At 38.0% G+C, this 14,890-nt stretch overlaps 1 protein-coding gene across 16 annotated transcripts in view; it reads left to right on the top strand.

Annotated features, from left to right (window-relative positions):
- LOC137253330 (probable multidrug resistance-associated protein lethal(2)03659) overlaps positions 1-4,361 on the top strand; it is a 46,509-nt gene extending 42,148 nt beyond the window's left edge. For all 16 annotated transcript variants that reach the window (XM_067790080.1, XM_067790170.1, XM_067790179.1 and 13 more), the window contains 2 exons: positions 3,069-3,485; positions 3,546-4,361. In XM_067790080.1, coding sequence (XP_067646181.1) covers positions 3,069-3,485; positions 3,546-3,587 — 459 coding nt within the window. In that variant the 3' untranslated portion in view covers positions 3,588-4,361. The remainder of the gene's footprint in view (positions 1-3,068; positions 3,486-3,545) is intronic.
- Positions 4,362-14,890: the final 10,529 nt, after the last annotated feature.

The raw sequence follows: 14,890 nt of genomic DNA, 5'->3' as shown, positions 1-14,890 counted from the left end.
ACTCTATGCATGCATGTATGGAGTAATCGCTATGGACCAACCGAGTTCTCCAAAATTAACCACAATTCATACAAAAAATATGGTCCAATTAACATTGCGATGTCCTAGGACTCGACCATACACTGCAGCTCCGCATTACATCAGAGTAATCCATGGAGTACCCACAGTCCAATAAACGTCGTGTAGTGATTACAATCGTTAAAAGCGAGTAATGATCGGCTTACAATATGTTCGTGTAGAAACATGAGTTGGTCCATTGCTGCATTACAGTGGAGTATAATGGTAAGTACTCCAGTGGACCACATGATCCAACGATTTTTGCAGGGTACATCTGTGTGTGAGTTATCTCCTCGTTGCCTTTTATATATGTGTGTAAATGCGGATTGATGTGTTCATGTGTATATGAGTGGCAGCTTTATTTTTTTTCTATTGTTGCGTGATTTATTTAGTATCAGCTTAGCGATGCTAATATTCATCACAGTATTATATGAGCCGTGTTTTTTTACACGCATATACGTTTACGTTTGCGCGTAAAAAAAACGCTTATCCTCGCTTAGATAATGCTTAGGAGACCCATCTAGCGGCAGTGGTTAAATAACTAGATACAGCACAGGATGTACCGAAAAGCGGAGACACAACCCTCTGATGGCCATAGTGTATAACATATAGCTGAATCAGTTGCGATGAATTGTGGACACGCACCATTTTAATAGGTGATACATAGAATTAGTGTAGTGGTGAAACATATACACATATTTCAGTTACATCTGAGTATAATGCGCAGCAATTTCAGAGGTGTATATAAAGTTTGACGCTTAGCAGTCCATATAAAGTTTAAGCGTAAGCGGTTATAGATGTAAAAAAAACAGCTATTATATTATCAATATTAGAGGCAACATTTTGGCATCAGTTTCAGCTTTGGAAAGTCGTTTAGATTTGTTATTTACTGCGTCGGTCAAAGTTAGTTTCGGATTCTTTACGGTTTCGGTTTCGGTTGCAATGAAATATAATGACTTTGCGTAAACATGTTTTGTTACTCCATTTTGCCCACATTTATTTGAGGAAAGGTCAAATGTATTCCAGAAATAGGCAAATGTATTTTCAGAGAAGAGTAAATTGAATATTGAATTGAAAAACGACAATTTTGAAAATAGTAAATGAGCTTCCGAATAGGGATATCTGAAAAAAGGGCAAAATGAAATCAGAGAAGGACAATTCAAATTCAAAAAGGCCTAATCCAATTTTGAAAGAGCAAACGAGCTTGAGAAAGGCCAGGAAATGATACATCGAAATAAAAAAGGCTAATGAGTTTTAGAAAAGAGGAAGTTGAATTCAGAAAATTAAACTTTGAAATGCACAAATGTATTTCAGAAAGGCAAATATGAACATGAGAAAAAAATAAATGGATCTCGAAAAGAGCAAATCGAGTTTAAAACTAGAAAATCAAATGAGCAAATAGATTTTGAAAAAAGGGAAATCGAGCTCAAAAAAAAGCGTGTTTCAAAGGGTCAATGTAAAAGGGAAAATCGAATTCAAAAAGAGCCAATCATTAAAAATCGAATTCAGAAAAAGAGCAAGTCAATTTCCAAGAAGGGCAAACGTGTTTCAAAAGGGGCGAATCGAATTTCAAAAGAGAATGAGCTTGAGAAAATGCAAATGTATTTTAGAAAAGGGGAAATTGAATTCGCAAAGGAGAAAACGCAAGATTTTGAAAAGGATCAATGAGCTTGAGAAAAGGCAAATGGATTTCAGAGAGGGACGAATCGATTTCGAATCGAGCAAACGCACATACAAAAAAGCAAATTGTTTTCAGGAAAAGGCAAATCAAATTATTTGAAAATCAAATTCAGAAAATATCAAAGAGCTTTAGAAAAGGGTAAATAGTTTTAGCAAAAAGCAAATCGCAAAGCTAAATCGAATTCCAAAAGGGCAGATCGGATTTTGAAAAGGATCAATGAGCTTCAGAAAAGGCAAATGGATTTCAGGGAAGGACGAATCGAGCAAACGCAATTACAAAAGGGCAAATTGTTTTCAGGAAAGAGCAAATCAAATTTGTTTAAAATCAAATTCAGAAAATATATTGGAAAGTTGGTAGGATCAATTATTGGTCAATCAATCGCGCTCCACCTTTATATTTTTACTTCACATAAATATTTTTGCAATTTCTGTCAAGATTTAAAAGCAAAGTTTAGCAAGAATATCTCTTTATATAAGGAGACATTTTTTACTGATTTTTGTCCATTTATATAAAGGAAGTGCTTAAATTTTTTTTTTTTTCTCCTTTTCTTATATTTTCTCGGTGTCTTTTCCTATCTGTGAAGTTTTACAGTTGTAGCTCAATGAGAACTTAATAAAAATCAATCCCGAAATTCCCTCCGTTTCGTACGATTTTCCTAAATATCTCATCCCGTGCGCCCCCTAGCTAATCTTTTTGTATCGTGTCAGCGGCTGTCATTGACCTCTGAATTAAGATCTAAATTTTTAGCCTCTAGCTCATCGCGAAGTTATTTAAAACCCGGTTTCAAATTTCCAAATTATTATCTAATTTTTTCGATCCGTGCGCCACCTAACGGAATTTTTTTCCTCCTTTTCCTAAATTTTCTCAGCGTCTTATCTTATCTGTGAAGTTTTACAGTTGTAGCTCAATGAGAACTTAATAAAAATCAATCCCAAAATTCCCTCCGTTTCGTACGATTTTCCTTAGTATCTCATCCCGTGCGGCCCTAACGAATATTTTGGTATCGTGTCATCGGCTGTCATTGACCTCTGAATTAAGCTCTAAATTTTTAGCCTCTAGCCCCTCGAGAAGTTACTTAAAAACTGGTTTGAAAATTTTCAAATTCTTATCTAATTATTTCGATCCGTGCGCCACCTAACGGATTTTTTTTTGTTGCATTGTCACGGTGTTCTAACCTATGTGTAAAGTTTCACGTTTGTAGCTCAATGAGAAGTTACTTAAAAATCGATTGCAAGATTTGTAAGAAAAGCGGACAAACATTCAACCGACCCAATACAAAGGAAGTAATAAAAAAGGCTTTCAATTTGACCATATTTTTTATTCCTTTCAGGTTGAACTAAAAAATGTAGTATCAGAACTGCCAAGCGGATTGCAAAGCACAATATCTGAAGGGGGAAGTAATTTCAGTGTTGGCCAACGTCAATTGGTATGCCTAGCGAGAGCCATTCTACGTGAAAATAAGATTTTAGTATTGGACGAAGCGACCGCAAATGTTGATCAGCAGACTGATGCTCTAATACAAAAGACAATAAGAAATAAATTTAGGAATTGCACGGTTCTTACCATTGCTCATCGTTTGAATACAATTATGGATTCGGATATGGTATTGGTTATGGATGCTGGGCGTGCAGTTGAATTTGATACACCATTTGAGTTGCTAACTCAAAGTAAAACCAAAGTATTTTATGATATGGTTAAACAAACAGGTCAAAGTTCATTCGATAATTTGCTCAGTGTAGCGCGAAAGGTAAAATGATGCTGATAAAATTTTATTGTTTTATATAACATTTTTTCTTATGTTTTTTAGGCATATGAGGAGAAAACATATTTTAAAAGTAAAAATGTGTGAATTTGCTCAACGCGATTATGACGTTACATACATGCATACATATGTAAAATGTGCACTTACATCTACTCAGGAAAATATCCATTCGTTCAATAACTTAAAAGAAGCATTTATTTGCATATTTTTTAAAATATGTTTGATTAAGTCTTACAATGCTAACACCTGCCTCGACCGCACATTACTTAAACTTCGTTTACATTTTTTAAAAAATTCTTGTTCAGGACAGTGTAAATCTACCTTTGACACTCGACAATTGGGTTTGGAGAAGCTATATTTTGCCCTGGCAACCTGAAAGCGCTGCGCTACACAACCCCTTGAATTTGGTATCTGCATCCGGCAAAGGACCATCAACATCGATAACACTCCCCAAGGCCGGACCCGTGCAAACCTTGCGCAACCAATATAAAAGTCTCTTATCAACTTGCGCTGCCATCTGGCGTATGGTAGCAACTACTGGTAATGCAGTGCAAATATTCACAATAGCGCCTTAGTACAAATAGATTTCTTTGTGTGCTCACAACCGTTTATTTTTAACAAATTATTTTAATAAAATATAGCTAAACAAAAGCACTACGACCAAAATTGCCCAAAGTCGCTAATAGCCCGAATCTCCATCTTTATTACCAACACTTTATTTATAGATTTTGATTCCAAATAAGAGCGAAAAAGGGACCTGTACATAAAAACAGCAATTAGAAATAATACATATTGTAATGAATGTAGGGAAATTCCGCTTTTTTTGTAACCTTCTAACGTTCTTATCGCTAAACTGTTGAATAAATAACTCCAATATTCAATAATGCAAAATGGTCTTTATTAGACTAATTTGAAAATACTTCGCAATAATACTTATACTTCGCAACTGACAGCGTGCTTAAATCAAACGGATTACGGACTACTCAGCTTCTGCTTCTTTTATACTCTCTGCTCAAATATGTAGACGTTTCTTCTTCTAGAATCCTCTACCTGGTCACCAGCTATAAACTATAATAGATACACGTTTATAGCCTCTCGCATGGCCATATGCGCGTATATATGTGAGTAATACTTCGCTGATGATTGCATACTTTTGTGAGTATATCTCCGCTGCCTTTATGTACATATGTATATACATAACGATTGATTTGTTTGTGTACATACAAGTGACTGCTTAGCATCGGCTTAGAGGTGATAGCATTACTTAGTGATGCTAATATTTGTCACAATATGATGATAGAGCCACGTACTATCAGATAAATAGAAAAACAAAGGAGTCTATGGATTCAAAGATTTTTTACCAAAAGGTGTAAATATACGTTTTCGGCTCACATTGACTCAACAATTCAACTTATAAAGTCTAAACCATTGTACAAGAAATTTAAAATAGTATGCAGGGTCCTACTATGAGTTTGACCTAAAATACAGCCATGAGATATTGCTTACCCTTAGTCGTGTCCAATTATGTGAGCGATTGAAATCCCACTAAACTTTTAATAGAAATTGATGAAGGGCACTTGATTTGAGCGCAATACTTGGTAAGGTATTCATTATTAATGCTGGCTGCTGAGCTATAACTGAAACTATAATCCCCTAGTTGCTGATAGGAATTGGCAGGGATTTGCCTTTAGTCGGACCGCCAAGGATAATTATTATTGCTCAATATTTGAGGAGAGTGACTTTAATAACTACACATCCATTTTCTAGCACATTAAGGTCTGACGACTGTGGCGGTCTGCTCGAACGTTCTATGTTGCATTACCAGAACGAGTCCTTTGTTCTTTTTCCTCGTTGATTCATTAGTTTGGGCTCGTTATCCCGCTGTGGCATTCATAGGAACGCCATGTTAAAATCCTAATACCAAAGCGTTGTTTCACTTAAGATCCTGGAAAACTTCCCATACATTCAATACAAATTTCGTAATATGTGCGAATCCTACCTGAACCATTATGGTCCCATCGCTATGTTTTGGGCATTTTTAAAGTATCCTTAAGAAAGAGCTCCGCTTTTATTTCGTCCCACGAAATATTACTAGTCAGTGCAATAAGATTTAATGAAACCATACTGTGATTCGTTGAGCTTAACATACTGCTTCGCTGGATATCCAAGCAAGACAAAAAATCAAATTTTACGCGAAAACTGATCGGGTAATAGTTCAGATAATACCTCATAGAAGTTTAGGCTAGCCGTGACAGTATTTTGACGGTAGTCTTATAAAAAATTTACGAATATAGGGTAATGTAGCTCTCACAGATAGGTATCCAACGAATTAAGAGTAACCTGGGAGACGGGATGCATTCATGCCGAATTCCACCAAAAACGAGTGGATTTGAGGTCCAGGAATTTCTCAGAAGCCAGCGAAAATAATGGATAGTCGAACATATATTGACCTCAAATAATTATATTTTTGACTAAGACTGGGGCAGGAGGCGACTAAAATTAACACCTGTTTAGGATACGTCCGCAGCATCTACTCCAAGAACTAAGCCGATGAGCGCTGACGTACAAACATCTGGGCTAGCCAGCCCAATCTGGGTAATACATACACCGCTACCGAAGATTCCAGATTACCAGCTGGTGATAGCCGCTGATAATGTTTGTGTATGGTAGCATAATTCGATATACGTTTGTTTTCTCCACTACGAACCTAAGTGGATCACTTAAATAGTTTTCTCGACGAAAACACGCTTTGTGCGAAACGAGATATTACTATGGCCTTATTTGGACTAATATGTGATATGAGCCTTACATATAGGCCGGTGTCTGGGGGAATTTGTTTGACGACCAAACGGAAGAACTCAATCAAGTGCCAGAACTTATGTTATAAAATAACTCCGTCCTCTTAGCATATCCTAGAAGTTTTCTAGGACCTAACTCCATTGCTGCCTAGAGATATGGCAACTCTGCTGCCCATAATAGCTGGAGCCTTGACCTTGCGAGCGCAGGACACGAACACAGAATGTGCTCAACCGTTTCTTCCTGCAGCTCTCACTTCCTACACGTGTTACTGACAAGGCCTAACTTATAAGGATGTGAAGGCAGAAGGCAGTGTCCAGTTAGTTTGCCCATCGTGAGCCTTACGTCTTCACTCCTCTGAGATATGAGCCACTTTGTGAGTCTAATATCACGCGTCTGTCCCGCCTTTCCTGCATGATGGATGATATGCAACTCCTGTTTCCTTCTAATTTTTCCCAAACGGATTGGGACCTCTATCGTCGATTCAGCACGTTTTGCACCCTTCTTTCCCAACTCATCGGCCTTTTCGTTACTTGCTATCCCTTTATCAGTATAGATGTATGGTTCGGCCTGAGCGAGTTTTTTTCAATGCTTCTTTGCATTCCAGAACACTTCCTGATGAAGTACTCTATGAGATTATTGCCTTAGTCGCCGCCTGACTATCAATATATATATATTGACGCGACTGCGGCTTAAGCATGCTTCCTCCAGAATTTCTGCTGCTTTCTACACGGCTATAATTACCGCATCAAAGACACTGCAGTAATCTGGCAGCTGTAGGATATACTTTTTTTTTGGATCGACACAGTAAATAGCAGACACGACCCCTTCCATTAATTTGTAACCATCCGTATACACATGTATGTTCTGTCATTTCTGCACCCTTGCACTACCCACTCTCCATTCTGGCCCCAAGATCTCTTTCCAAGGTTATGAAGGTAAAAATATGTGATTCATATGAATCAATTTTTTGGTGCATATGCTGTTAAATTTCTATCGGTATCTAGATCACTGTCCATCGGAACACAACAGAGACATCTGCCTATCACAATTCATCTGTATAAAAATATCATGAACTCACGACTCCAAATTTAGCTTGGAAAAATAAACGGACAAAAAGTTGTGTTAATGGTTTTGCACTATAAATAGCAAAAAAAAATCGTTTTTGAAGCTTCTTATAACGTATTTAGTGCATGTTAAGAAAATTAAAATAATAATATAGGTAATGGAACTTTAAAATATAATTAAATAAGCTGATTTAAACACTTCACAAAAAAGGAGAAGAATTTAGTAGTAAGTATAAGTAAAAGAGATAATGAGATGAGATGATAAAGCTCCTCGTGGAACTTGGGATGGGGAGGAAGGGATGGCCTGTAGGTTTAATGTGGCCACATAAATCGTTCCCGAGATGGTCGGGCTAGCACATTAATGGTGCTGTGTTACCGGAACGTACCGGATCTGTATCCGGCAAAGGACCAATCACATCGATAACACTCCCTAAATCCTTCGGGGAGCAACCTTATCGCTACAACAACAACAACAGATGAGTGAGATAATAGATATGGTGACTTGTTTCGAAAAGGAAGTGGCTGACTTAATAACAGCGTAAAAATTGGTAAACACGAAGCAGAAATCGAAGGGAATTTAATTCGCCATTGCAAAGCTAATCCTTTTTTCCCTTCTATAGAGCTGAAAACAAGCGAAATCATTATGTACAGATTGGCGGATGCCAAACTTTCAGTCAGGAACTCTGGAATGGGACATCTACTGAGCGTTTTAAACAAAGATCCACAGAATTGCTTTTACAAGAATACATCTTCCCCGTCATACTTATATACACTCTTTGGCACGGTATCACAAAATAGTGTCAGAGTTACACACCCATATCATTTAGTTTGATTTCGATGCTCTTACGGAAAATGACGCGCCACATGCTGTGTTTGTAAAAATAGTGCCTGCTTTTTCAATGCGAGTTTAAGCTCTAGTCAAAGTTGAAGAGAGTTTAACCTTGCCACTTTGTTCTATAATGTAACTTCTACCTTCCATGGTTAATAAAACGGCAGAAACGTCCGGATTAACTATCTTAATACTTTATTCTTCAGTCGCCAATCCAATAATGAACCGGAAGTCCACCATCTTCTCTTTTCTTCCTTTACAGTGATGTATTTTTGCTTATTCTATTAATTAGTTGACATGGTTGCATTTATGGTCTTACAACTCGGAAACTGTATCGACCTCGATACATTATCTTAATTTCTATTTTTACTGTCATACATTTCTTAAGCTGGAGACATTGGTGCTTTATCGGTAACCGTATCGGTAACCTTATAACAGCTGATTCGACCAACCTTATGAGAATCCAGGGATGCACCTTAACGTTAAGCTAATCGTTTATCAAAAAATTTCCACCGTTTCCGTTGAAACACTTCGAAATATTATCGATAAAGAAATTATCAAGATAAATTGTCTCTCGTTTTTAACCGAAACGAAAAGCTTTCGTTAGCGTTAAAAACGTTAACAGAAACGTGATACTTTATGTTTGAATTGTGCTGGCAATGCTATAGCCATGGTGAAGCCGTAAGGTGGCAACAACGAGCGCACATGCACACACAAACTCTATGTAATTTGTTTGTGTAATTCGTTGGTGGTAATGTCAAAAATACTCTGAGAAATGTTCGTACTGTCAAAATTCATGAGAAAAGTTGCAATCAGCTTGGATAATGCTTTCACCTTTAATGACTCCGCCATCAATCAGCTTTGCCAGCATAGTTTGAAATTAATAATCAACATAAACGATTTGATTTCGTTTTGATATGGCAGAAAACGAAACGAAATCATTTCGTTAATTTGACGATCTTAACGTTAATAAACGAAACGAAATGACTTCGTTTCGTTTATTAACGTTGATTATCGTAACGAAATGATATCGTTTCGTTGGTTAAGCATGCCTGTGAGAATCAATGCAATCGATTATTGGTGCCGCTAAGGTCGTAACCGTATCGTAGCCAACCAATTGGGTTTTGGTTTACCGTCGTAACGATAAACAGCTGATTACGTTAGGGATACGGATACGGCGATACGCCATACGGCACCAATGACTCCAGCTTTATACTGTTTTCACACAGAAACTTTATGATCTCATTTCACCTGCTAATGAAATCGTAAATTTTTTGCTTTCACACAGAAGTAACTGCTCGATTAGTATGAAGGATGAGACAGACAATCATGGCGGAACGATACAAGGTGGGAGCATGGTGACATACCTACAAACAAACAAAATTCCATGTACTTGTAAATTCGATGGACAAATGTCAAAATCGTACTGCGCCGGTAGTTGATGTATCAATCAAATAAAAAATTTTATAATCAGCTGTTCGATGCGGCCACCTTGTATCGTTCCGCCATGCAGACAATGACATTTGCTTTGAAAACTAAGAAGCGGAAACGGAAGCGGAACGCTGCCAACAGAGTTGCATTGTGCTTTTGACTTCATTAGGCATTCGATTAGCTACTAATGAAATAATAATAGATTCGAATTTTGTAGGGAAGATTGAGCTGAATAAGCGTCTTAATGTAGAAAACTGCCTTTATTATTCAATAAGCCGTCTGTGTGAAAACAGTATTAGTCTGATACAATTCGCTATTTGTGTTCAGAGTTACAGCTCGCACTGTATTGACCTTGATACATTATAACTTAATTTCTATCTTCACTATCGTACATTTCTCAATCTAATACCTAATCTAATACTAATTTCACACAGACGGCTTATTGAATAATAAAGGCAATTTTCTACATTAAAAAGCTTATTGAGCTCAATCTTCCCTACAAAATTCGAATCTATTATTAATTCATTAGTAGCTAATCGAATGCCTAATGAAGTCAAAACCACAATGCAACTCTGTTGGCAGCGTTCCGCTTCCGTTTCCGCTTGTTAGTTTTCAAAGCAAATGTCATTGTCTGCATGGCGGAACGATACAAGGTGGGCGCATCGAACAGCTGATTATAACCTTTTTTATTTGATTTGATACATCAACTACCGGCGCAGTACGATTTTGAGATTTGTCCATCGAATTTACAAGTACATGGAATTTTTTTTGTTTGTAGGTATGTCAACATGCTCCCACCTTGTATCGTTCCACCATGATTGTCTGTCCCATCCTTCATACTAATCGAGCAGTTACTTCTGTGTGAAAGCAAAAAATTTACGATTTCATTAGCAGGTGAAATGAGATCATTAAGTTTCTGTGTGAAAACAGTATAAATCTAATCTATTACAATTCGCTATTTGTGTTCAGAGTTACAGCTCGCACTGTATTGACCTTGATACATTATAACTTAATTTCTATCTTGACTATCGTACATTTCTTAATCTAATACCTAATTTAAATCTAATACCTAATCTAATACAATTAGCTATTTGTGTTCAGAGTTACCGCTCGGCCAATCTGACACTGTAATCGACCTCGATACAGTATAACTTAATTCCTAACAAATATTAATCTGGTTCTACTGTGAAATATTTTCTTTGAAAACAGCTCACTAATACCTTCAATTCATCAAGTGTTTTGGCCGGTACCAGTAGATGTGCATTTGCCACTACATTGCCTATGCCGTCTATTATGAAATCGATGATTTCTGTTTCGCATATGTTTGCCCGTTTTCCTATTGCCTGCATCAATAGAACGTAGCAATGTAATGACTCGCTCTTTTTGTCCCACTTGCGTTTTGCCAACATCTTATAAACTTCGTTCCTCTGTATCGGCACGTCAAATTCCGTCGTAAGGGCCTTTTTTAACTCGGCATAGCTTAACGCTTTGGTGGTGGTAAGGAAAACTTTGGCTGTTCCCACCAGGCAGCGACGAAAAGCCAGCAATTTAAATCGTTCGTCTACTCTTGACGACTCCATTACTTCTTCGAAATCTTGAAGAAAATGTCCCACCGTCACTGATATATCATCACCACTGAACTTGGGCATAGCATGCTCTATATCGGCAAAATCCAATCTACGTTGCTGTTGTACCCCAGTACTAGCTCTTAGCTCGTCGATTTCTTTCATTAATTTTAACATTTCCATACGTTTTCGTAGCGCCACCAGTTCATCATCCACACTTATGGTCGTGGCTCTTGCGTCAATTGGGGCAGAGTTTGATGGGGCGGCTGCGAAAACATCGTAAACAGCAGGTGTTGAATTGAATTCAACCAAAACATCGGTAGTAAAGACGGTATGAACGGCGGTGACGGCAGAGCAGGCGGTAGTGGCAGCAGAATAGACGGTGGTGGCGGCAGCAAAAACATCGTGAACGGTAGGTGTTGAATTGAATTCAACCAAAATATCAGTAGTAGACGCAGCTGGAACGGCAGCGGTGGCAGTATGAACGGCGGTGGCGGCAGTGCCGGAAGCAAAAACATCGTGAACAGCAGGTGTTGATTTGAATTCAACTAAAATTTCGGTAGTAAAGACAGTTGGAACGGCAGTGGCAGCAGAGCAGACGGTAGCAGTAGCAAAAACATCGTGAGCGGCAGGTGTTAAATTGAATTAAACCAAAATATCAGTAGTAAACGCAGTTGGAATGGCAGTGGCGGCAGTATGAACGGCGGTGACGGCAGAGCAAACGGTAGTGGCAGCAGAACAGACGACACTGGCGGCAGTGGAATCAATAAAGGCGGCAGCGTTTATCTCAATCATTTCGTCCGGAATGTTCTCCAATATATTTGTGTTCGGAGTGGTATTCATCGTATTTGCGGAGCTATTTTCTCCCACGCCAACTATATTTTGCAGTAATCTGCGTAAATGTATAATGTTGGCAGTAGGAGGGAAATCCACATTATTTTCAGTTAAAACTTTGATAATGCCTTCTCGAGCATCCATTTTACAAAATAGTTGTTTATAATAGTGCGCGAGGCTCGTTAATAGACCTGAGATGTAACTTCTACCTTCGATGGTTAATAAAACGCCCGGATTAACTATCTTAATACTTTATTCTTCAGTCTTCAATCCAATAATGAACCGGTAGTCCACCATCTTCTCTTTTCTTCCTTTACAGTGATGTATTTTTGCTTATTCTATTAATTATTTGACATGGTTGCATTTATGATCTAACAATAACATACAATTTTGCTGCTCATCCCAGCTTAAGTGGCCGAAGTGGCAAGGTTAAACTCTAGTCAACTTTTACTGAAGTTAAACCTCGCACTGAAAAACTGGCTCGAAGCACTTGTATTTACATACATTCCCACTATACTAGAAAAATACTTGATATTGTATTTTGTTTCGTATTCTTTTGTTAAAATTAAGTTTTAACTGTGAAAAATGTTAGAAAAGTACAGACGGGTGGGAAAAATAATTTCACTTGCGAAGTCCGAAGGCACTCAAAGCCGAAACGAATGTCAAACTCTTCTTATTATGCTTTTCTTGCAACAAAAGTGCGCTATTTTTCGCTCTCCATGCTGCATAAAAATCTTATTTGACGAGCCTTTGTACCCAGAAGCTTTCAGCAGTTCAAATGCCCACCATATAAGACTTTCTATTCAGCTCGTACACGAATCGATAAGTAAATTGTATAAATTATCTAGTGAGTTTTCTAGCTCCGCATCACGCTCAATTCTCTCTTTATCAAAAAAGCTCTTTATCATTGAAAGATTTGAGAAGAAGTTGTGCTAATTTTGTTCACATGGGTTGGGATAGGTAGATGTCGCCGTTGTGTTTCATTTATGAAGCTAAGGCCACACTGAGCTGCACTACACTGCGCTTCACTTTTTTGCCTATTTGATCAACATGGAAGCGCCGCGTAGTGCTAGGTGTGAATTGCTTCATAAGAATATGTGCGAAGAATATTTTGCAGCGCAGTGTAGTGCAGCTAGTGTAGCCCTATAGGAGCGACAAATAGCCTATTTATCACTCCCCATGCCAACGCATGATACCATATGACCATATGGTCACATTGTTGTTGCATTTGCATGTTAAATCTCTCTCTCTGGTTCACGTTTCATTGGAACCCGAGTTATAAGCCGGAGTCATTGGTGGCGTTTGTCGTATTGCTGTAGTCATATCCCTAACGTAATCAGCTGTTTATCGTTACGACGGTAAAGCTGGAGGCATTGGTGCTTTATCGGTAACCGTATCGGTAACCTGTTAACAGCTGATTCGACCACCTTATGAGAATCAATGCAATCGATTATTGGTGCCGCTAAAGTCGTAACCGTATCGTAGCCAACCAATTGGGTTTTGGTTTACCGTCGTAACGATAAACAGCTGATTACGTTAGGGATACGGATACAGCGATACGACATACGGCACCAATGACTCCAGCTTAAACCAAAAACCAATTGGTTGCCTACGATACGGTTACGACCTCAGCGGCACCAATAATCGATTGCATTGATTCCCATAAGGTTGGTCGAATCAGCTGTTATAAGGTTAAGCGCCAAATACACGACACGAACATTTCCGCGAACATTCCGCAATCTTGTTCGCAGCTTTGGCCATACACCATACGAACTTTTGGCCGAACATTAGTTCTCTTTCAGACAGCGATGAATACGGACAACAATTGTGCTGCAGCAATATTGCTCGCTGTGGCAATTAAGCGTAAAAAACAGAGAGAAGATCGCCAAAAAAGAATTTGGTGCAAAGAATGGTTTAAAAAACGAGCAGTTCTTGGACAAAGTGAGCTTATTAAAGAACTGGAATTCAAGTCACAAAATGATTTTAAAAATTACGTTCGTATGAGCAAGGCAACATTTGACCAACTTTTACAAAAAATTTTGCCACTCATAACGAAACTGGATACAATAATGAGAGAAGCGATTCTCCCTCATCACCACCTTGCTTTAACTTTGCGCTTTCTAGTTAGTGGCAATAGCTTTGAAGACTTCAAATTTTTGACAGCAATTGCGCCCCAAACGATTGGGAAAATAGTTACAGAGACTTGTGATGCCATAATAAGTCAATTGAAAGATTTTATTAAGGTAATATTTTATTGATTAAATTATTTGTTTTCGACTAAACAAGAAAAGTTTCATGTGTGCTTATGTGTGTCTGAAAATTATTGGTTTTTTGAAGTAAAAATAAAAATAAATTATTCGTCCGTTTCAAACGATGCAAAGAAATTTTGTTAGTTTTCTACCGAGCGCGAATTAATGGATGATGTATCTTCAACGATTCGTACGTTTTGTGTGACTTGAGGTAACATTCTACTACTGTTTATGGACGAGCCGCTACTTAAATGAGTCGGAACTCTTATTGTATAACTCTGCATGTGTTGGGGCACCGCGTAGTTAAGTTGCGTAGACGTGTGCATTGGGTATTGCGGAATGACATTTGGTGTTAATATTTGACTTGGGTTAAAAACATTTTGGATTTGAATCGCGTGTCTAAATTCCAATGCTCCCAAACAACCTTGAAATAAAACATCTGATATGATTTTTCGCGCAATCGTTTTCTGGGAGGCCTCCATTTCACTATATTGCGAAGCCCACGATTGAGCCGAGGGGTCTCCTTCTGTGGGTTCGCAGCTGTTGGCAAGTCTCTCGCATGCAATTTTAATAAGTTTATCTTCTTCAGAAACTTTTCTTTTGCTTGGTCGAACAGTGA

This window comes from Eurosta solidaginis, chromosome 1 (assembly GCF_040869045.1).
Source record: "Eurosta solidaginis isolate ZX-2024a chromosome 1, ASM4086904v1, whole genome shotgun sequence".
Lineage (NCBI taxonomy): Eukaryota > Metazoa > Arthropoda > Insecta > Diptera > Tephritidae > Eurosta > Eurosta solidaginis.
Note: the sequence above shows the minus strand (reverse complement) of the source record. Positions and strands in the feature narration are given on the sequence as shown.